The sequence below is a fragment of the Lagenorhynchus albirostris genome, chromosome 6, assembly GCF_949774975.1.
Source record: "Lagenorhynchus albirostris chromosome 6, mLagAlb1.1, whole genome shotgun sequence".
NCBI classification, from domain to species: domain Eukaryota; kingdom Metazoa; phylum Chordata; class Mammalia; order Artiodactyla; family Delphinidae; genus Lagenorhynchus; species Lagenorhynchus albirostris.
Window position 1 is genome coordinate 23,259,766 of NC_083100.1, and position 23,257 is coordinate 23,283,022.

At 35.4% G+C, this 23,257-nt stretch overlaps 1 protein-coding gene across 1 annotated transcript in view; it reads right to left on the reverse strand.

Annotated features, from left to right (window-relative positions):
* Window positions 1–23,257, reverse strand: part of SPAG16 (sperm associated antigen 16) — an 873,487-nt gene that overhangs the window by 463,327 nt on the left and 386,903 nt on the right. Inside the window, exon 11 of the mRNA XM_060151305.1 lies at window positions 6,565–6,708. Coding sequence (XP_060007288.1) covers window positions 6,565–6,708 — 144 coding nt within the window. The remainder of the gene's footprint in view (window positions 1–6,564; window positions 6,709–23,257) is intronic.

Sequence of the window (23,257 nt, forward strand, 5' to 3'; positions counted from 1 at the left end):
AACTGTATTAAGAACTATATTAAGAAGCATAACATACACCTCTTCAAAGAATATAAAGTGGAATTTTATTATTTAATAGGTATATCTCAAAATTATCTTGGTAAAAATCTACTGAGGTTTCCGGATTATGAAAGTATCTACCTCTGAAGCTCAGAACATCACAATCTTAGGGAAATGGTATGTCAATCCCTTCATTACCTTTTGAAATTTGAACTCTTGGCTTTATGTTTATAGAAAATAAAACGGTTAACCATGTTTCCATTTTTAAATAACTAAACGATATACCTGTCAGAGAGCTTTCCTACTATGGTTTTAGGCACTGTATAAATACATGAACAGGTAGCTTGTACCACAAAGAGAGAATATGAGGGATTCTGTAGAGACCCATTTACTCACAAATTCATAAATCAGCTTATAAGGGTAGAAGTTTTGTTTAACAGGATGCTGTCAGCTCTGTTTCTGTCTCAGGCAGTGAGATCAGGAAAAAAAAATGCAGCACTGTGAAATTGTTTAAACCACTAATCCCAACTACTTTCATTTTATAGAGATATCTGGGAAGATACGTGCTGTTTCAAGTAATAAGCTGTGGTCATATCAAAGAAAATGCAACCTCAAGTACCAGAGAACTGGACATTGTATTTACATTCAAAACCATGTTACTGTCATTGAGCAGTCCTCCTTTATTAGGTAAAGACCAAATGATGTATTATTAAGGTAGTGTAGTGTACGTTTTATTGATCTATTGATATTAACCCGGAGATTGATATACAACTCTGTTTCATTTGCCCAAAGCTAGTCTAAATGGGCCAACAATAATAATACCTGCCTGTGGACAGAGCAGGTCAAACATTACGTGCTTTACTTTCCTCAAAAACAACAAAAATATTTTATTTTTAAATGCTTTCAATTTAAATACTTTTAATTTCAAAAAGTAATTTTTTTGGTGTTTCTAGCCAATTATTTTCCTTCTAGAACCTAAAAAAAAGGAAATATGCAGAATTCTTTCTCTCTTCTGTAAAAGCAAAATACGATGAGCTACTTGGTACAATTTTTAAAGAGACACATTTTTAAGGGCTAAGGACAGATGAGTAACATACATCTTTTTGCATTAATTATATTTGTTTTCAGTTTATAAATGATTTTATTTTTAACTTGGTAAGACCTTCAGACATGATCCTCAAATGTTTCATGGTTGAGAGCATTCTTCTAATTCTAGCTTGGTGTAACCCAGACATCACAATATAGTCTTTCCTTCCTAACCCACTGTGTTTAAGGCTACCAATTTTATAAAAATTTCTGATCTAAGTTCTCAACATACCTATCAATGAATAAAAAATAATAATAGGTAACATTTCTTGAGCATACAGTTGCCAGGCAACAGAACTTGTGTTTTTCATATATGATAGAATTTAGCCTTCATAATTAACCCACAAAGTAGATATCATTATTGCATCCATTTTGCAGACAAGAAAACTGACAGGACTAGCAAAGGTGAAGGTAGGATTCTAATTTGGGCAACCTGAAACTCTGATTCCATGTTTTAGCAGTTTAGAGCATGACGTCTACCTTGCACAGGATTATGCTTAAGGTTCCTGCTTTTTGGCACTGTACATTTCATTCTTTCAACAGTGCAAAGGCAGCACCAATGCACATTCTCTGCATAGCTCCACCCCTTCGTCATTTTCAGCAACCAATGAATCACTTTCAACAGCCAGTTCATCAGTCTACCCAGTAAATGCAAAGGGTGCTTTACCTTACCACTGTATGATCACCATCTAGTGGTAAACATGTAATAATAGCTGGTTCTACAGTGATTAGTTACCCATGTCATTCCTAAAAAAGTGTCTTGATTCACAAATTCTACTAAGGAACTTAACAACTTAGATGCAATCAAAACCAGTTGTACTGTAAACAATAGATGACAATGATTTAATTATGTGTATAGTGTTATTTTAAAAGAATACAGCCTTTGCAGTAAGAGTTTTAAATTGCCTTCAATTTGTAGAGTCTGTATAATATTTGTATAGTGTTTATAGTTAAAAGTTTTCCACATACATTTTATTTTTTAACTTATAAATATGTTAGAAAATTTCAGTGTTGAAAATATTTTAATAAAATATAACCATTATCATTAAGAAAAAGAAAAAATGTGGCTAACCTTTATTGAGAATAAATACTAACTGGACAAGTAATGCCTTGCATAGCTACCGAAGGCTTAGACAAAGAGGCTTTGCTTCTATTTGGATTTTAGGTATTTTTGCCTGTTTGGTTTTACGTTCCGCACTTTGCTCTATTACCCGTGAATACCCATTCCTCGTTTGACCCATCCGACTCCATGGCATCCAGATTCTACACTCACCTGCCAGACCTTCTTAGTTCCCAGCTGTTCCAAAATCCATTCTCCTTGTCAGTCCCAACACATGGGGCTTAATAATATTTGCAAACATCTGTGTCTTAAGTATAGATGCTAGATTTTTACCCAACAACTTTAAAGTAACTTTGAATGTTAACTATTAGTATAATTTATAATATGATGTCCTCATAGTTGGATCACTTATATATTCCACGCTTTTCAAGTACAAATCTTACTTGGTCATTGTATGACACTCTTTTTAAACATACAACTGAATTCCATTTTCTGCATTCTCTTTAAAAGTTCTGCATCTATAATTACGAAAAGGGCCTAGAGTTATGGCAGGGGTACTACACTTGCCCAATTTAAAATTATGTTTATGCTATGTTTGTGAAACCAGTAATAAAATTTCATTTTTTTATTGTCCTCAGAAAATTCAGTGAACCTAAAAATTAACTAATTTATCTTGTTTTTTTTAAATAAAGTTTTTAAAACTCAGTCATAAAACTTCAGAAGATGGGAATGAAAAGCAGAACTTCTAGAACTCAGTTTCTTCCACTGTTATTAATCTATTCTGGGTCTCTGCTCCAACTTGATTCAATATTGGTGATGTTTATTTTTCATAGAAATCTATTATTTTATCAAGAATTCCAAACATATATTTTTTCATCTCTGTATTTATGGTTTTAACTCTTTCCAAATTGCTAAGGTTAATATTTCTGTTTCCTACATGTATTTTTTCTTTTTTTGAGTTATCTATTTACTTCAATATTATAGTTCCTTATTTTATTATTTTTTCTTGAAAAAAACCTTTTGGATTAATATAAATGTACTCTTTTTATTCTAATTCATTCATTTCTACTTTTCACTTATACATTCTTTGCTTTTCTATATTTGTTGACCAGTTGTACTTTCTAATTTAAATTCATAATTCACTTATTTTCTTTTTTTTCATTTAAAAAATAAAACTGTTAAAGTGATAAATTCTACTCTGAGCACACTTCTGGTTACATCTCGTAAGTTTGATAAGTATTGTGTTTGGGACTGTTTATCAACTAGGTAATAACCATTTATAGTTCTCTGACCCAATATTCATTTATTTACTTTTTAATAATTCAGATTTTATTATATTTTAGTTATTGATTTATTTTCTTTTACTACTGAATCTTGCTCACAAACTTTAGTTTGTATATTTGTTATTCTGAAGAATTCATTTATGTTAAATTTGTGGTTTAAGAGTTATATAGTTTTAAAAACCTAACAATGAATGGTTTCAAAGAATCTACAATCTCTCTTCATAAAGTATAAAGTTCAATATATAATACTAAATACACTTGCTATTTTATTAATTTCTCTAATTCTACTGTAACTTTGTTTACTTCACATATTAAAAACTGATATACTTTGAAGTCTTTGACTCTGATGACTATACTTTTGGCAGAATCTTCTTTTATTTACGAGCTTTGTTTTATATATTTCAACATCATATTATCTGATCCTCAAGTGATATTTAGTTACCCTCCCAGTTTAACTTTTTTCTGTTAGTCCTCTTTTTCCTGATATTAATATTATTATGCCTGTTGTGTTTGTCGTTTATGTATTGAAGATGTCTGTTATGACAAGGGAAATAAGATGACTAAGACTGATTTGGGTCACTCAGTGTATATACCACTGTCATATCAAGTGGGTTTGACCCCCAAAAGAAATCTGAATTATGTCACTGTGGCAGGAGACACAGTGGCTTGAATGTCATAGTAATCAGGAATACATACAACTGGAAGTTACAGAAAACACTCAACTAGAAACAATTGCAATTAAAAATAAAGTAAAGAAAATGTAGTTTATTTTTCTATGTGAAGAGAAGAGGAATTAGGCAGGTGTCACATTATAATGTGTCTACTCTGGACCTCATCCAAGGGAGCAGAATCAAGCTAATCACAAAGATTGGCTCTGAGGAAGACTATGACTGCATTTATTAATCAAAGATCCAACTACAGATTAAAGTGTCATATTTGAATCAAATTTATTTTATGTTTGATTCTTTGATTATAGATGAGTATATAAATAGGAAAGATATTATCTTTAACAATAAATTCTTTTTTTACCAACCACATTATCTAAGCAAAACTAAAAATCAAATATCACAAACTTAAATTTCAGAAACAACTTTTAAGGTATAAATATTATGTATGTGTATATATATGCATATATTATATATATTATAGTCCATAATGTATGGTCTTCGGTGTTGATTTACCTGCAGTAAGCATTATAAAATGTCTGAGGCCTGAAATATAAACTCCTTCAGAACCGATCTCTACCCTAAATAAAAAAGAGCTTTTTTGCTGTTGTTTCTAATAATCATTTATTATTTTCACCAATTCTACAAATGGAACACTTGCTATTCATTATCTCTTACTTAAAACACATATAGCTAAATGTATTTTCTCCCGTTATTTTTATCCCACATGCACTAGAAAAAAGGAGTGTGGCTACATTTTACTAAAATTCTGCCAGAGAAAGTACTGAACGTAAATTCATACTATGAGTGAATAATGATGTATTTCACCTCATTTTAATTTCAGTAATTGACTGGAAAAACAGGAAGATCTATTAAAAGGACCATGTGCTGGTCAAACACTAATGAGAAAATTTCAGAGTCACGGGTTGTCATGGTGACAGGGTATTATAGAAATCTGATTAGTATGCCCAGCAGCTACAGAAGTGATAGGCTACACTTCTAATTGTGTTGTCTCTGCTTGCAAGATGGGCTTTATGTTTCTGAGACATGAGAGGCAGGGCAGATTTGTTTATCCATATACCAGATACAGAACGCATTACATGTTCAAAAATTAAATTCAAACATCTAGTACCAAAGATTATTTGGTATAATTTTAAAATTATATTTGGTATAATTTTAAAATTATATTTTATTTGGTATAATTTTAAAATTATATTTTAAAAACATTTTCAAAAATCAAAAAATTAGTTTACTCTTCTCATTAACACACAAATTTCTGAACAATTTAGTTACTTTTATTTCAATCTAATTTCATTGACATTCAGACTAAGGATAAGACAAAGATGGTTTAAAAAAAAAAAGTCTTGTGAAAACAAAAAATAAAAAAATCAATAAGGTCCTCCTAAGACCAAAATTTCCCAGTGGAATGGTTGAGAAGTTGCACTATGGACTATGCATCTCCAAGAGTAGTTAGACCAGAGACTGTTAGAAAGAGCCATAATGTTGAATAAGAGAAGACAGCTGGGATTAGGGATAGCAGTTGACCACAAGCAACTGTGGGCAGAGCTTCCTGCCACCAGAATAATGTACTACATGTTTAACAATGTCTTTCCTTCTGTGCCCCTGTTCTTTTGGTACAAAAATTCAGTGAATCCTGAAAATTACAGGGCTCAATGCCTTCAGTTCTGCTTTGTTTTCTTTAAGGTCTTGAGTATCATTGAAATTTTTAAAGAAATTGATCACTGCCTCCTGATCCTTTTTGGTAGAAAACTTAATTCTAAAAGGAAAACATGCAAGATTAACAGAGGCAAAGTAAACATTGATATGCATTATTGAAATTCATGTGCCTTTTCATAGCTTATGAGTACAAGGAGCATTTCTAATGCTTGTCCTGGGACGCTTATTACTCTTTTTAAATGCATCAGCATGTGGACTAAGTTTTACATGTACTAAATATCAAAAGCAATCAATCTAAAGTCAATATAAGGAAAGCCAAAGGATCATTATCTACACATTTCAAAATTCAGTGGAAGAGGTGGGGTTGCAGAGAGAAAAGTGGCAGTACAAAGTTTCAAGTTTCATTTATACAAGATGAGTGAGCCCTAGAGATCTACTGTACAGCACAGAGCCTACAGCAAATGATACTTATTGAATACTTAAAAAATTGCTAAGAAGGTAGATCTTACGTTAAGTATTTTTATAATGATGATGATGATGATAAAATAAAGTGGATGGGAAGAAACTTTTGGAGATGATAGATATGTTTATGGTATAGATTGTAGTGATGATTTCAAGGATGTATACTTAACTCCAAACTTATCAGGTCGTATATATTAAATATGTACACCTATTCATACTTCAATAAAGTGGTTTAAGAAAAAAAAAAAAAAAGCCAGCAGAGTGAAGACACAGAGTAAACAAATGCATTCCTGGAGAGATCAGGCTGGCTCTGGGAGTTGTGTGTACTGACCTGGGATGGAAGCAGCAATCCGAAAGCCAGTCGGTGTGGCCCAATCCTGTGAGAAGCACATTGCCTTTGGGGAGCCCCACCACCTTCCAGATGCGGTCCTCCCCACAGGAGATGAGGATGTCTTTGCGGGGGTGCGTGATGATGCTACACAGGGAAAGAGAAGAAAAGGTAGTTATGGGGAGATAACAGTAAATGGTTTCATACTGGGAACAAATGAAATGGCAGGGATGATCCATTTCAGCCAGGAGGGACGGCTTACTCAGAATGCTGGCTCAGAAGCCAGAAGAGCCAGGTTCGACGTCCTGGCTATAGCTCTAGCTTATGGCTTCTTGAATGCCATCAATCTAATTAACTTCACTGGATCTCAGATTCCTCATTTGAAAAATGGGATGGTTGATTTAGGTGAATGCTCATGTCTAATTCTGGTTTGAAACAATAATTCTGTTTTTTTTTCTTTCAGGGAGGAAAAGTTATGCCAATGAAAATTTGGTGTTAGGATATTTGGACCAGTAGCCATGCTTATTATATAAAAGCAAACTTCTTTTCAGACTATAGTATATCTTAAATCAGGCATTATCCAGGAAGAGATCATGAATCATAACCACATTATCATAGTTCTGTAATAAATTCTATAAATGAAACATTAACTCCATGGTCCACTATCTACACAAAGGAGCTCAAATTCTTCATTAATATGCCACCTAAATTTGCTTCAGTCAATGCACAGTACACAAATTACAGTAATGAATTCAGGATGCAAAAGACAATTCCCACTCTATAAAGGCATAGAGGGAATTGAGAAAGAAGTATGTAAAATTAATGATTAACACATTAAGCAGTATTATTTGAGCCAGACTATGATCATTGTGGCTGTTTATTTATTTACTGAAGCTAATCCATTCTAAAATCAAGAGTCTAAAAGGTTAATGCCTGATATTTTATCTATGGCAATGCTTTAATCTTATTTATATAGCGTTTCATCTATGCCTTACAATGTAATGGGAACGAATGTGCCGAATGTTAAGCACCTATTAAAATACCAGCCTAAATATTAGCAACAAATTGTTCAGTTTCAACATAGCCATCTCAAATCAAAGACATAATGCATTTACTTGTCTATACAGTGAAGTGAAACAAATAATGACTTAAATAATGACTTAAACAAATAATGACTTAAAAAATAAGAATTACACATTCATTTCTCCCACAGTCCATTCTATGAATGGCATTGTTCCCTTCTTCTGCAAAAAAGACTTTAGGAAATCAATTTCCCAAAGAAATCATGGTCTGGGTCCATACCTACATGAGTAACTCCAGGGCTTACATGAGAGCAAAACTTTTCTCCTTATGGATCCCTTCCAATAATACCATTAAATCCCAGAATTGTGAGCTGAAAAATCATGTCTTTCCATTAGACCTATCCAGTTTTGGAAATTTGCTGGGGTCAGTGTTGGAACTATTCAACTCACAGGCATGTGACTACTATGAGCAGGGCCTTCTTTCTGGTGAAACAGTTTCCCTTTTCTCTAGCACTTTGCTGCTCAAAATAAACATAGTAGAAGGGGAATTATTCATTTTGTAATTCATCATAATTGGTTTGTGACTTCCAGAAGGCCAGTTCAGGAAAGGAATTTATTACAGCTCAAACTGGGGAGAGGATACATTTATAGAACTTAATTAGAAGAAAAATATGATGAGAGGTAAAACATGTCAGATTGAAATGAATTCTATATTCAAACACACATAAGAAGGCAAACCAAATCCTTGAAGCTACTGAGTATGATGTATGTTAGCTCACAGCTTTCCGGGCAGACACATGCACACTTGGCTAGATGATAAATTACCCTCTTTACGTGAAGATAACTAAAGTCATTGATGTCTTTACGGACTTTGAAAGATAAGTTTCCAAAATGACTTTGTGGGGGAAACTATTTGTAGAAGTTAAGGAAAAAAAAAGATAAACACAAACCTATTGGTGCTTAATCAGTTTTGGAAGTGTTTTTCCAGACTCTTCTGAACACTTCTACTTTGAGGGCCCCTCCATAACACCTGAACTTCCCGAGCACTCATCCCACTAATCACACTCTCAGGTTTCTCTATGCATATATTTCTTTTCTAACATTACATATGACTGTTTTTTCCTAATTATTCTGGACCAGTTTCAGTCAAACACTGATATTTTATTCTTTAAAAAGTATAATTTACATCATCTATGAAATGGTCTTTAAGTGATTAGAAATATTTTCAGCGTGTATAGAAGGGAATTTAATGCTCTCGTAAGAATCAATTAACAAGTACTTGTTATTGAGTTAGTCACAGAATAAGTGCACCAGCAAAGACTGGGTCATAGTGATAAAGATCCCCAATCAAGAGTTGCAGATTCTGGGCTTCCCTGGTGGCGCAGTGGTTGAGAGTCCGCCTGCCAATGCAGGGGACACGGGTTCGTGCCCCAGTCCGGGAAGATCCCACACGCCGCGGAGCGGCTGGGCCCGTGAGCCATGGCCGCTGAGCCTGCGCGTCCAGAGCCTGTGCTCCGCAACGGGAGAGGCCACAACAGTGAGAGGCCCGCTTACCGAAAAAAAAAAAAAAAAGGAGTTGCAGATTCTGATTCCTATCATTCCCTGTGGGAGATGATCAAGATGGAGAACACAGGTCAGGGGCCACGAACCAGAAATATTCCCCCAGATAGAGAAGTTTAGTGAAGCTGAGTGTCATTATCAACTCCATAATGAGGCACTGGTGTCTGAAATCCTCCTCCTTCTCGCCATCATCAATTAACAACAATAATATCCAACATTGTTTGAAAACTAAATGTGCACCAGAATTTGTACTAAATCCTTAATTCTCACAGCAAGTAGAAAGAAAGCTCACGAGGTCAAGGGTTTATGTCTGTTTGTTTGTTGTGTACTTGCTGTATACTCACCCCCAACAGTGGCTGGGATATATTAGCTATTCAGTACATACTTGTCATACGTCTGACGGGGGGACTGACTTCGGTACAGTTAGTTTTATTATATTATGACTAAGTAAACAGAGGTTGAGATATTATGTAAATTGCTCAAGTTTGATAATACATGGAGGCTGACTTTGAATCCAGGATGTTCTGAATTTGAGGATCATGAATTTAGACATTTTTACTTAGTGTCAGTCTTTCATAGTTTATTATTTATATGTGTGTACTGTAAGTATCAATAATTCTTGTAACAGAGATGGGAAATATCTTTCCCAGTAAATGTTTAAAGTCATTTAGTCATTATTAAGTCCTGAGTTAACATATCTAGGAATTTTCAGTGTATATATCAGAGCTGGGTACCACCTGACATAACAGTCTTAAAAAGAGTACCCTACTCTTTACAATAAAATGCTCTGGTCCTATAAGAGAAACCAGGTGAGTAGCACCTCTTGTACATTCTGATCTACAAAGGCGTTTGTGCTAATATACTACATGTTGCACTTAATAAACTCATTAATTTGTTCTCTTGTGCTAATATTATGAGCCTTGTATTATTCTTTAAGTTATCAGAGGGCATTAATGTTTTATTCACCTATTTTCATAGAGAACTCTTCAAAGAATAAATAAATATTCTCTGTAAAGAATAAAGCATAAATGTAGAAGGATATTTAATAAGCATTGATCCCATGGGCACTTAATTCACTGAGAATTTTCCCAGTATCTTCAGGCCTCAACTTTCATCATTCTATTTATTTCTAAATCAGTCTTTTTTGTTTTTTTTTGCGGTACACGGGCTCTCACTGTTGTGGCCTCTCCCGCTGCGGAGCACAGGCTCCGGACGCGCAGGCCAGCGGCCATGGCTCACGGGCCCAGCCGCTCTGCGGCATGTGGGATCCTCCCGGACCAGGGCAAGAACCCGTGTCCCCTGCATCGGCAGGCGGACTCTCAACCACTGAGCCACCAGGGAAGCCCTCTAAATCAGTCTTTTAAAGAAGTTGAAAAATGGGAGAAAGAACTAACAATTTATAGGAGTCAGTTCCTGATCTCCAAATGGCATACATTAACTCATTTAACGGTCATAATGCCCCCATGAGTTAGGTCTATTATTATTCCTATTTTGCAGATAGGGAAACTGGGGCACAGAGAGGTTAAATGATCTACTCAAGGTCACAAACCCAGGAAGTGGCAGAGGGAGGACATGAATTTGAGCAGATTGTCTCCAGAGTCCATCTCTCTCTGGAAAGTGAGCTCAGAACCTCATCCCTTTCCTTTTTTTAGATGATAACATTGGAGAAGAAGCCACACTGAAGACTGTATTATTTTTATCTAGGGAATTTATTGAGATGATCTTGAAATTCAAAAACACTGATAATTTTTTTTTGTCATTTTTCTAATGATGTGTGAAAAGGTTTTAACTATTGTCACTTATTTTCTGGAAGTTGGGCACTGGTTAGGTTCAGAGTGGTGGAGAAATAGATCAAAGTTGATTGGAAAAACAAGTACTTATGATCTAAAGCTGAGGTTGGCCAACATTTTCTTAAAGGGCCAGAGAGTAAATATTTTAGGCTTATAGACCATATGGTCTCTGCCATAACTATGTAACTCTCCTTTTCACAAATAAGGAGGGAATACTAAAACTGACCCATAAGGGTATTGTGCTGTGAGGATAAGTTGGTATATGTAAAGCGGTTGGAACAACATCTAAGCATGGTCAGCTTTCCATAAATATTAGCTATTATTATTATTGAACATCATTGCACTTCATTGTAACCTGGCCCTTCATGTAAACTTCTATAATCTACACATGCCTCTTTTAAAGATCACAGGTAGTAAATTTAGTCCTTAAAATTGTAAATATTTAGAGAAAAATGATGTTTCCATGTGGTTTTGATAGACACCAGACATTGCTGTACTTTATTTGATGTTAAATCATCTGACAAAAATGTAGGACCCACACATAATACTTTCACACATGAACATAAGGAAGCTTTGTGGTGGTCTCTTTCATAATGTGGTTTTTAGGAATGTATTGCGGGAAACAGTGGACAATACGCACACATTGACCCCTCTCCCTGCCTTCATGTACACAGGTAGCATCAAGTAGTTGCTGGTCACTGGGGATGGGCTCTGCGAGGCCCTGGGCATACTGAGATGAAGACAACACAGTTCCTCTCCTCAAGTTCTGTCCACAAATAGGTATCCCTCTTCTACCTAATCATAAAATGATTTTCCTTCTCAAAGATGTCTTCCCAAAGTTCTAATTAATAAGAATAATGAGTTCTTACTTAATATCTTCCTGGCGCCTGCCCTAAGTGCCACAAAGTCATTTTACTTTAAATTTTGAATATAACCTTTCTGCTTCCCTTTAACTTACTATTAATTATAATTGCAAGATTCAAAGACAAAGGCCCTGTCACCTCCTTCCTAAGTTAATAAGCCTGTGACTAGGGTGAAAATAGTACAGGAAAACATCTTAAGGATTCAAAAAAGGAAATTGTGGGTGAATGCTAATCCTGCCTCTTAATCAAGTCATGTCCTGATGAAGTATCCATAAAATGTTTTGTTAAACAATATACCAGGCATGTTACATAAAATATTATGTTCTATCAGAGATTTTCTCTCTTTTATAATAGGACACATCCCTTACAATAGACCATGTGATATACACTTCAGAATCTCTCCTCTCTAATTGAAAGTGTTCTTTCCAGTAGTGGCGTTACACAAGGATATTTTGGAGGGAATGTGTGGGGGTGTATGGCGAACACTATTAATTATCAACAGTCACTGACATAAGCGCCACTGTTAGACTTTTCAGAGAGAAGAATATTAATCTAAAAAAAGATTGTCACAAGAAAGACTAATTAGATACCCCTGTCTTCACTTTAGGTTATTCAGCATTGTAAATGTTTCCTTCACTTCAGTTCACAGGCTCTAATTATTTCCAACACGGAAGATGCTCAGAGGGTTGAAAATGAATCAATATCAAAATGTGTGCCCTGTGAACAGTGGGTGACCACTATCTACTCGTCCTTAACGATAGCACACAGTCACACACTGCACATGCTTTTATCCAGCTGACCAGGACAAAAATATACAAAACATCTGTCTCACTGTTGCTCAGCTAATAACCGCATCTTATATTTGGGTATGCATCAGGATTTACAAAGCACTCTAACATGCAACTTTTACTCTTTATTTCAACCAATATGGATTAAGAGCCTACGATGCAGTATGCAAAACAGACAGGAGCAGCACTCTCAGGGAGCTTACATGTGAATGTGGGGAAACAAACAGCAACAATCAAATGACTGAACAGAATAGCCTAGCTATGAGAAAAACCAGCAAAGTGATATGACAATGATTTGTAGGAGAATGTTATTTTTGTTGTTGTTGTTGCAGAGCACGGGCTCTAGGCACGCGGGCTTCAGTAGTTGTAGCTCACGAGCTCTAGAGCACAGGCTCAGTAGTTGTGGCACATGGGCTTCATTGCTCCGAGACATGTGGTGTCTTCCTGGCCCAGGGCTCGAACCTGTGTCCCCTGCGTTGGCAGGCAGATTCGTAACCACTGCACACCAGGGAAGCCCCGAGAATGTTATTTTTGATGAGGTGGTTACCAGAGTCCTCACTGAAGACATGACATTCTAGTCAAGATCAGAATGGCAAGAAGGAAGAAGCATTTTTAGGACAATTTAGGGGCAGGTGGTTTCAGGCACAGGTGACTGCACCTACAAAAGTGCTAAGGCTCGGGCTTCCCTGGTGGCGTAGTGGTTGGGAGTCCGCCTGCCGATGCAGGGGACGCGGGTTCGTGCCCTGGTCCGGGAGGATCACACATGCCGCGGAGCGGCTGGGCCTGTGAGCCATGGCTGCTGAAGCTGCGCATCTGGAGCCTGTGCTCCGCAGTGGGAGAGGCCACAGCAGTGAGAGGCCCGCGTACCGCAAAAAAAAAAAAAAAAAAAAAAAAGTGCTAAGGCTCAAGGGAGTTGGTGTATTCAAGAGACAGACGGAAGGCCAGGGTGACTACAGAGAGAGGCGAGGACTCTGCTGAGGATGGATGATGAGCAGGTGGAAAGCAAGGACCAGATCATATGGGGCCTCACAGGCTGAGAAAAAGAGACTGGCATTTATCCTAACACCACTGAATAGTTTTAAGTAGGAGACCGATATATGAATGATAATTATTTAAAAGATCTCTCCAGCTCCTGTGTGGAAAATGAGAAAGTGGGGAGCAAGAGATAAAAAACAAAACAGTAGCTAGGAGTATACATTAGTAACTTAAGTATAATGGCTTCAGATCCATTTCACACACAGCTCCTCATTATTATGAAAGGTGTCACTTTAGTATATTAATATTTTTTGCCATTATCCTCAGGAACAGTCAACTCATAGTTCTTCTCACTAATAAAGAATATTAAATTATTAAGTGTACTTTAAAAAAGTGCCAAAGTAAAATGGATTAAAAGCCATAAAACAAATGTGTGCACAAAACAATGAAAACATCTGTCAAAATAAGATATCAGGTCCCATTCTTTTTCAGAAGTCAGCTAAGAAAATGTGAAAATATGAAATATTAATACTTCCTGGGCACTTTAAATTTAAAAATGTAATATTATAGATTTTATTCAAGACTATATAGGATTTATATTGTCAGGATCTGGAAAGTAGTACCTACCTTTCATTTTTATTAAATAGGTGAGGCATTTTCACAGTTTGTGGCATTATTAATAATGCCCCAGAGGGTAGTTAGTCATAAAGGCTAACACTTCCTTTTTATTTTTCTTGTCCAGTGTTCTTCCAACCTCATACTTACAGTAAATTTGGAGTCGGGTAGAGTACCAAATAGTCTTCCCCTTGCCTTGTTGCATGGCTGGTAGTTCTAATCCCAGTCATGGGCAAGGGAAGAGGCAGGCAAGATTGTATGTGTGTCCTGGCTCATCTCTAGGGCAATACTATTTTTGTTACCTCTTCTATATACTTATATAAATGCTCCATTGAAATTTGTAGATTTGTATTTTTATAAGAAAAATTCCCCCAATACATATACAAATGTAAAGATTTTCCACCAACGCTCAAAGATCATTTGTGAAAAGTCAACATATATGCAAGTATGCAGCCTCATAATCTTGCAAAATTTACTACCACCTCATCTACACAGCTGGGCATCTTTGTTTCATAGCGTGGAGGGAGCTCCCACTTTGGTGAGTACACAAGCCAGGCCGTTTCCCAATTATCTCCCAAATTAAAATTCTTAAGATCAGGGACCTTAAGAAAAGCTATTTAAATTTATTATGTTTCTGTTTTCTTACATTAAAAAATGTAATATCATTTATCCTGTCTCCTTCACTTCATTCCTGTTTTATTAAATAAAACAAACCTTAAGAAAGGATATTCTTAAGCTAAACAATATATAATTTCCATCTCCTCCAGAAGTTCTTGTTCCAGAAGTTGTTCTCATATGTGAAAGAAAGACCATTTCAAGATACACAGAGTCAACTAAATGAAATTTATAAACTCCAAAGACAGAGGAATACAGGCCCCACTATTTTGGTAAATGGAATAAAGAAGATCAATGTAACAGGTCAACCACTTCCAGATTTATGAAAATAGTTCCTGGAACGTTCCTGCTACCTTAGCTGCTGAACATTTTATGCTACATAGTTTTATACACACTGTGTTTCATGTTATGAAATTGCTGTGTAGTTCTTTATGGTTTAACAAGTTTGAAAAGTTACATTACACATTTATATTCTTAAGAAACCCATTTCAATAATAAAGTTTATTTGATTATTTCATGTTTCTTCAATCTACAAGAATTCTGTGTAGTTATAAATATAAGAATTTTCCATTTCCTTAGTATATTAGTGACACAGAGTAGATGCTTTTCTAAGCTTAAGTCAAACATCTTCATGGTAAGAGCTCTATCATGAAAATCTCTTTTCAAGGAGGATATTTAGAAATATAAGCTACATATAATCTAGGAATAATTGGAAGTGTTACCACTTAAGACATGGAATTGAGGTACACTTATACATTGAAGTATAGTACAAAAGTCTGTTCTGAACTTGGCCTAATTTATTAGAAACCACCAAGCCAGTGTGATGATTGTGATGATGTTTAACTCTTGACAACTTCTTTTGGTACCTGTCTGATAAACAAATTAGAAAGCCAAAATGAATTATGTATGGCTGCTTTATTAGTAAGGAGTACTGACTAAAATTCAATACTTTTTTACAAAATAAGTTTTGCAATTTGAGACATATATTGAAATTATCATAAGTTACATAAATCGTCCTGAGTCTCAATTTCTATATTGAAAAATGTGCTAAGACTGAATGAATTTACATCATCATGTCTCATTTGTGTCAGAGGCCATGTGGCAGAACTGATAGGGACAAGAGAAGGAAACTAATTGGCACTCCCTGTATGTAGCTGGTGATATTAGAGGAAGCTGAAGAGCACCAGTGAGTGAGCCCCCATCAGTTTCCAGGGGACTGAGGAGAAGGAACAGGGAGTCAGATGAAGGGGACAGTAGTAAGAACTGAGATGACAAAAACACCTTACTAAAGCTATTTAAAAACACAGACAAGTGGAATTCAGGGTTGGTGGCCAGATGTACACAGCCAGAATTGATGAATAAAATAAAAAGTGTAAGTTTAAGGGGAGGAATTAGATGGCCAATCAGGCCAAAGTGAGATCTGCTAAGATTTGCTATGGTGGGACATAAATCCTAAAGGGAACAAGGTAGACAAAAATGGATCCACACAATGGCAGATTAAAAAAAGCAAGAAACAGGGCTTCCCTGGTGGCGCAGTGGTTGAGAGTCCGCCTGCCGATGCAGGGGACACGGGTTCGTGCCCCGGGCGGGAAGATCCCACATGCCGCAGAGCGGCTGGGCCCGTGAGCCATGGCCGCTGAGCCTGCGTGTCCGGAGCCTGCGCTCCGCAACGGGAGAGGCCACAACAGTGAGAGGTCCGCGTACCACAAAAAAAAAAAAAAAAAAAAGAAAAAAGCAAGAAACAGATATGAAATGGGTCCTGATAATTGTCCATGTAGTAAGATGCTGCTTCATCTGTCTTTTATTACCATGCATTTGTCTCTGCATCGTAGATGCTACTGACCTCTTCCTTCTACTCCATGTGAAAGAAACAAAAATAAAGAGGTATGTACTGATTCCCTATTCTATTTCCAACTACCTATTTTGGGTAAGAAAAGGGGACAGAGAGAGCAATCCAAGCAGCAACCTGCTATGATTTCAGGTAAGCCTTGGACCTTCTGTTCTTGCCCAGCCCAATATTACAATCAGTTAGAACAGGAGCAACTGCACAGATATTCAATACCATGATTTATTGTCTACCCTGAGTTCTACCAAATTCAGTGGGAGAAATAAAAGGTTATGCACCATTCCCAGTTCTCTGAAGCACACAGCTTAATCAACCCTCCTTTAATAAATAGCTCAAATTACTTTTCTTATTGCAGCACTCAATGTCTGTAGCACAGATCCCTCTGGAAATTACCCAGTGCTTCTCCTATACCATAAAGCTCTGCTTCCAGTTATTTTTGTATTATGTGCTTATATTTGTGTCTGTGTATTTGCGTGTAGTTTGTTTATGTTTTAACATTTTGTTGCCCTTAGCGAGGAGAGGGAATCTCACTGCAAGGGCAATCAGGAGAGATGGTTAAGTGTTTGCTGTAGTGTTAACCCCTTAACTCTGCTTGTTTAAATTCCCAAGTCTGAAGTCCTCTCTACCTCACTCACAGAGGTAAAAGAATGCACAAGAGTCTTTGGTTCTGTGTACTTGCACATTCTGCTTTATCTCTTCTCAATATAAGGTTCCAGTGACCTGTAAAATTTCATCTGATTTAATAACTTCACTTATCTTAAATCTACTTGATATCTTTCCATCCTCTTATACGGCAGATCAGCTGTCCCCCTGGCCCCTGCCCCGCACCTTTATCAATATTTCTGGTGCCTTAAAGCAATGTTCACACTGTAGGAGATAAAAAGAACGATGTGGGCAGATAATCATGGAAAATACTTCTTTAGTTCATTTTGGGTAAACTTAGGCACTGACAATTCCTAACACAAAGTTGCAAATGTATTAAACATCATTCTTATTTGAGAATACTTTTGCCAAATGAAAATTATTTTGTTGTTAGTTTAACAAAAATACAAAGGATTTCAGATGTCATGATCAAACTTTTTTTTTTTTTGGCTAAAAACAATCACAGCAATAGTACAGGCAATGGAGTTCTATATAATAGTTACCCTAAAGGTTCTGTGTACCCTGGTCTGTGTAACCTGGACCTGGCACTTGGAAAAATACCTAAACCTCAGTCTCCTGGTATCAGGGTAATGGTGGCCTTGTAGAATGAATTTGAGAGTGCTTCTTCCTTTTCAATTTTTTGGAACTGTTGGTGGGAATGTAAATTGGTGCAGCCACTATGGAAAACAATATAGAGGTTCCCCCCAAAACTAAAAATTGAACTACCATATGATCCAGCAATTCGACTCCTGAGTATATATCTGAAGATAACAAAAACACTAATTCAAAAGTATGCATGCACCCCAATGTTCATAGCAGCATTATTTACAATAGCCAAGATATGGAAGCAACATAAGTGTTCGTCAGTAGATGAATGGGTAAAGATGTGGCATATATACACAATGGAATATTACTCAGCCATTAAAAAAGAATGGAATTCAGCCATTTACAACAACATGGATGAACCTAGAGGGTATTATGCTTAGTGAAATAAGTCAGAGAAAAACAAATGCTGTACGTTATCATTTATATGTGGAATCTAAAAAATAAAACAAATGAATAAATATAACAAAACAGAAAGAGACTCACAGATTTAGAGATCAAACTAGTGGTTACCAGTGGGGAAAGGGGAGAGGAGAGGCCAAAATAGGGGTAGGGGATTAAGAGGCACACTACTATGCATAAAATAAATAAACTACAAGGATACACTGTACTGCACAGGGAATATAGCCAACATTTTATAATAAATTCAAGTGGAGTATAATCTATAAAAATATTGAATCACTACATTGTACACCTGAAACTAATATAATATTGTAATTCAACTACACTTCAATAAGAAAAGAGTATCATATCACATATTGCTAGTCCAGGAAAAGATCAAAATTCAAAATGTGAAGTTTCCTCTCTACTTGTGTGCACCATTGTTAAGCTGTAAAATCATAAGTCAAATATTTAATTTAGGGACCTCTGTAATTAAGTCAGAGTAACTGTAGGCAAAGAAACATATGTAAAATAAGCTACTTTAATTTTCTCCCCAATGAAATGTTAAAGGGCATCTTGTTCTAAGAGGAGTTTCTTTAGGCACTCTAGGCAGGTGATTTTAGCAGAGAATACACATATACATGTATATAATATTATATCATTATGTAATGTTATATTACATATATTGCATATATGTACATAATATACATTATTTCATACAGTACCATGATAGTTTATATATGTATTTTTATGTTCTAAATCTTTCCAAACAGCCTTCAACTGGTATTACTAGATTAGTTCTCTTTTCCTAAAAAATAGATGTGAAACTAATTTTTAAAACAATAACTTTTAACCTTTTATACAGTCACAGCAGTTTTTTTATATTTATGATAGTTGTTAATATATTTTAACTTGTAAAAAATAATTAAGACACATGAATTTACCTCACTTAAATCATCTGACTGATTATGTTTTGCCACATGTAGCTTTTTCTTTACCAAATAACCTCTGATTAATCTTATTATGATGCAACTCCATGGCTCCAATATAAAATATATATAATTAGAAATAATTATTAAAATTATTTTTCTTTTACTTTTGTTTAGCAACATTGATAAAAGTAAAACATCTATAAGAAGAAACTGGATCTTTTCATACATTTGCAACTTAGTAATAGTTTTAGTCAAATTTTACATTTATGTCTCTTCTGAAATTTACTTAATTCTATATAATATAGGTAAATATCAGCTTGAGCACTGATATTCTCTCTACCACCTATTCCCGTATCCAACTCTTTTGCAGTGTAACTTTGCAATATCTCTCCCAACTCTGAATGTGGGCCATGTGATTTCTACTGCCAATGAGATGTCAGGAACTATGGCACACTCAAGAGGCTTAAAGAGTATTTGTGTGATTAGGCTTCCTCTCCCTTTGGCCCTGAATCATCATCTTGAGAAGGATGTACCTTCCCTAGCCTGACAGAGCATGAGAGACACATAGAACAAAGCCAAGATATCCTGATGTTCACCTCACGCTGGGTCAGCTGACCCACACACATCTGAGTGAGTTCAGGCAGGACCAGAAGGACCACCATCCCAGCCCAATACAAAGAGCAGAATTGCCTGGACAACTGCCTCAGATGCTTGAGCATTAAATACTTATTGTTGTATATCACTGAGAGCACACAGCTTTCTTAGTGTTTTTTTGGGGGGGGGGAACACAGACTTAAGGTAAGAAAAGCTAACTGATACAGATTTTTGTGTCTTTTCAGATATTCATATTTCAAAATCAGAAAAAATGTTCTTTTCACACTTTCCCCACTTGCTGCTATTGAAATAAAACATTCCTTGTATATATTAATTCAAATTTATTATTAAACCTTATGTTCATTATGATTAAGAATCTAACTAGGTATATAAAAATAAAATGTTAACAAAAACTTTTTTCCATTTAATATCTTATGCATTTTTTATGAGTTTGCACAAGATCAAGTGTTTAAACTATTGTATAAATCATAGCATTTAGAGTCATACTCATTGAACATTGGAGCCAGAGATATCACATATAGATGAGTGACTAAAAATCATTTTCAAAAAATATTTAGTATTTATGACACTGCTTCCTTCCACTTCTAAAAATAGTAAAAACTTGGATATAGCTTTAAATATTTAAAATCAACTTAAAAAATAATCTATGCTTCTTAGAGCCGACACCTTATCCATAATCAATTAGCATTACTATTTATTATGATTTCAAGATTTCACTAATCAATAAAACAAGGAGAATATAAAATACCTTTTATGTGAAAACTGATGAATATGGTGATATTAAATGATATATTTTTCAAATTTCATTTTCTTTGATCTAAAAATCTGGTACCTGTTAGAAATTCTAAAATATTTTGCTGTAAGTACCTGCAGTCTTGTTAGAAATGAGAGATGACCAAAATCACTCCTTCAATTTCTTTCTATCAGTTATAGTCCCTCTTTACCAAGTACCATAGGTTCCCTGTAGTTTTTGTTCTTCTTTTTGACTTTATGATTTCTATCTGAGCTTTGAATGTTAATTAGGCTAAGACAAAACTATTACACTGAATACTCCTTCCATCTAACTTTTTCCATCCGTTATTTCCGGTGTCATTCAGCCATGCTACTACTAAGTTGCTGGAAATGTCAAAGGAGAGAAGTAGAAAATCTTTATGCAAAATGAGTATTCCTTGTTATAACCCTCTGTTTTCTGACAGTCTGAAGATAAAAGGACAGCAATTAGGAGGCAACTAGTTCCTTGACCTTTAGGTTTTAGCTTTCTTATTCCTAATACTACTGCCACCCAAACCTGCTGCTCTGAACTATGAACAATCTACAGGTGTTACAAATGGGTCTAAAAAATTTAACTTATTATAATTTTCATATTATAATTATAAAAGATGGCTAGAGGGAAGCCTCTCAGCAGGTCTTGTGTGTTTTAAAGAGGAGTTTCCTGTAAAACTTATACTCTTGGCCTCTCTCCACCCCATCATTCACTCCTTCTGAGGATGTGGGAAAAACTTATCTGCAGGGTTGTACGGCAACTCTGGAGTAAGGGTTAGATTTACAACAGACAGCTTCTTCTAACTTCTGTCTCTTCTCTGGATCAGCCTGCCTGCAGTAAACACACATTTCCAGCTCTTCTGTGTTGTGCTTTGCAAGGATAGGCCCCTGTGTGATAGCTCAGCTGTCACTCAGCATTATCTGTGCCCCAGTAGGTTAGCCTCTTCACAAGAGTGGAGTAGTAGAAAGCCCATTGTGGCAACACATTGCAATATCTCTTTAATCTAGCTTTTATCAGTAAAAGCTAATATTTTCTCTCCATCTTTCAGAGTCCTATGTTTAACTCCCAATGGGTTCTTGACTTGATCAAGGAAAGAGGGTTTTTATTTCCTGGCTCTCTAAATTCCAAATCTTCAGGAAAAAACAAGCACTAGCATTTGGAAGACTAGAATAACATGGTTTTCATAATCTTGGGGCATGCTGTATTTGATCCTAACAGTTTTAGGTAGCTCCTAATGGGCCTTGTGTTTTTAGGTTTGTGGCTGCTTTTTTTAGACTTATAGAGGATGGTTGTGACTCATGTGGGCCAAATCCACAGACTAGGAACCATGAATTGTATGGCTGTCTGTGACTAGGTTTATGGAAAAACTTCTCAAACAATAGGAAACATTAAACTCTAAAAATCAGATTTTTCTCTAGAAATTACTTATAAAAAATAAGTTTTCTTGAGATATACAAGAATCAAGGTTTTTCCTTTCTATAATTTTCTTAAGACTTCTAAAATAATGTTCTCCATACTTTGAACAAATCATCTGGGTTACCTGTCTGTACATTTATTTTCTCATTTATAGAACATGAATGTTGGGGAAGTAAATAGAATTTAAATTAAATTACATAGAAAGCATTTAGGAAAGCACCTATCACATATTAGGTGCTCAATTAAATGTTGGTTACTATTATTTTTTCATTATTTCCACACTTACAAATCACTTTCAAATTTCTCAGAAATTTTATTTTTTTCTAATCTTAAGCCACATAATAATTGGGTTTTAAATATTTATTTTATTTCATATCTAAATTCCTCAAACTTATGCAACGTTAAAAGTGTTTATATAACTGTTTGGAATATTAATGAAAAAAAGTCAGATGGTTACCTGTTGGTGTTTTCCAGTCTTTTAATGCTCACTGGAAATGTAGACTCTAATGAAAAGAAACTAGAGATAGATTCTTGCTTCACACCAACCCAGGCAAAGAACTGTCTCTATAGATTTTTTGCTAGGTTAGGTTATGGGTAAAGGCTGTAAAAGATCCAAAACTGTTGATGAGTACTTTGCTGCCTGCATGTAACACAGAATGGTTGGTTTTCTAGTCCCCAATCTGACAGCAGTGACATATGTTTTCCCTACCTTTGCCATATCTAATTATGAGAATTACTGGTTTTAACAGAGGCCAATGGCCAAGAATGATGAAGAATGATATTTTATATAAACATAATTTTAAAGTTACCTAAGAATATTTTTTCAGGTAAGTTAGTTTTCTACCTCAGCTTTCTCTGGAAATACAGAAATCTTACATGTCATCATCTGGGCAATGTTTACCTCCCCATTCAATGGCAAACCATATGCAGAAGGAGATGAACCCACCACACTAACAAATTTTTCAATGAGCAGATGTTCCATAATATTTAGTTTTGGACATTAACAAAATGATCCTTTGGCAAGCAAGGCATTAAACCTAATATATTCAACTCCTTTTTTTAAACAATTCACTTCTTATTAAATTTATCTAAGTGGCAAAATACGCAAAGGAATTGAATGCTTATTTACAAATTGTATATGTAATTTTTTGGTTAAAAAATACAGACATCTCATTTCTTACTATTAAATGAATCATGAAAACAAAAATACAAAAGACAAATAAACACCAAAGAGTTCCGAGGAGACTGCCGAGAAAATAAGTCTACTTTC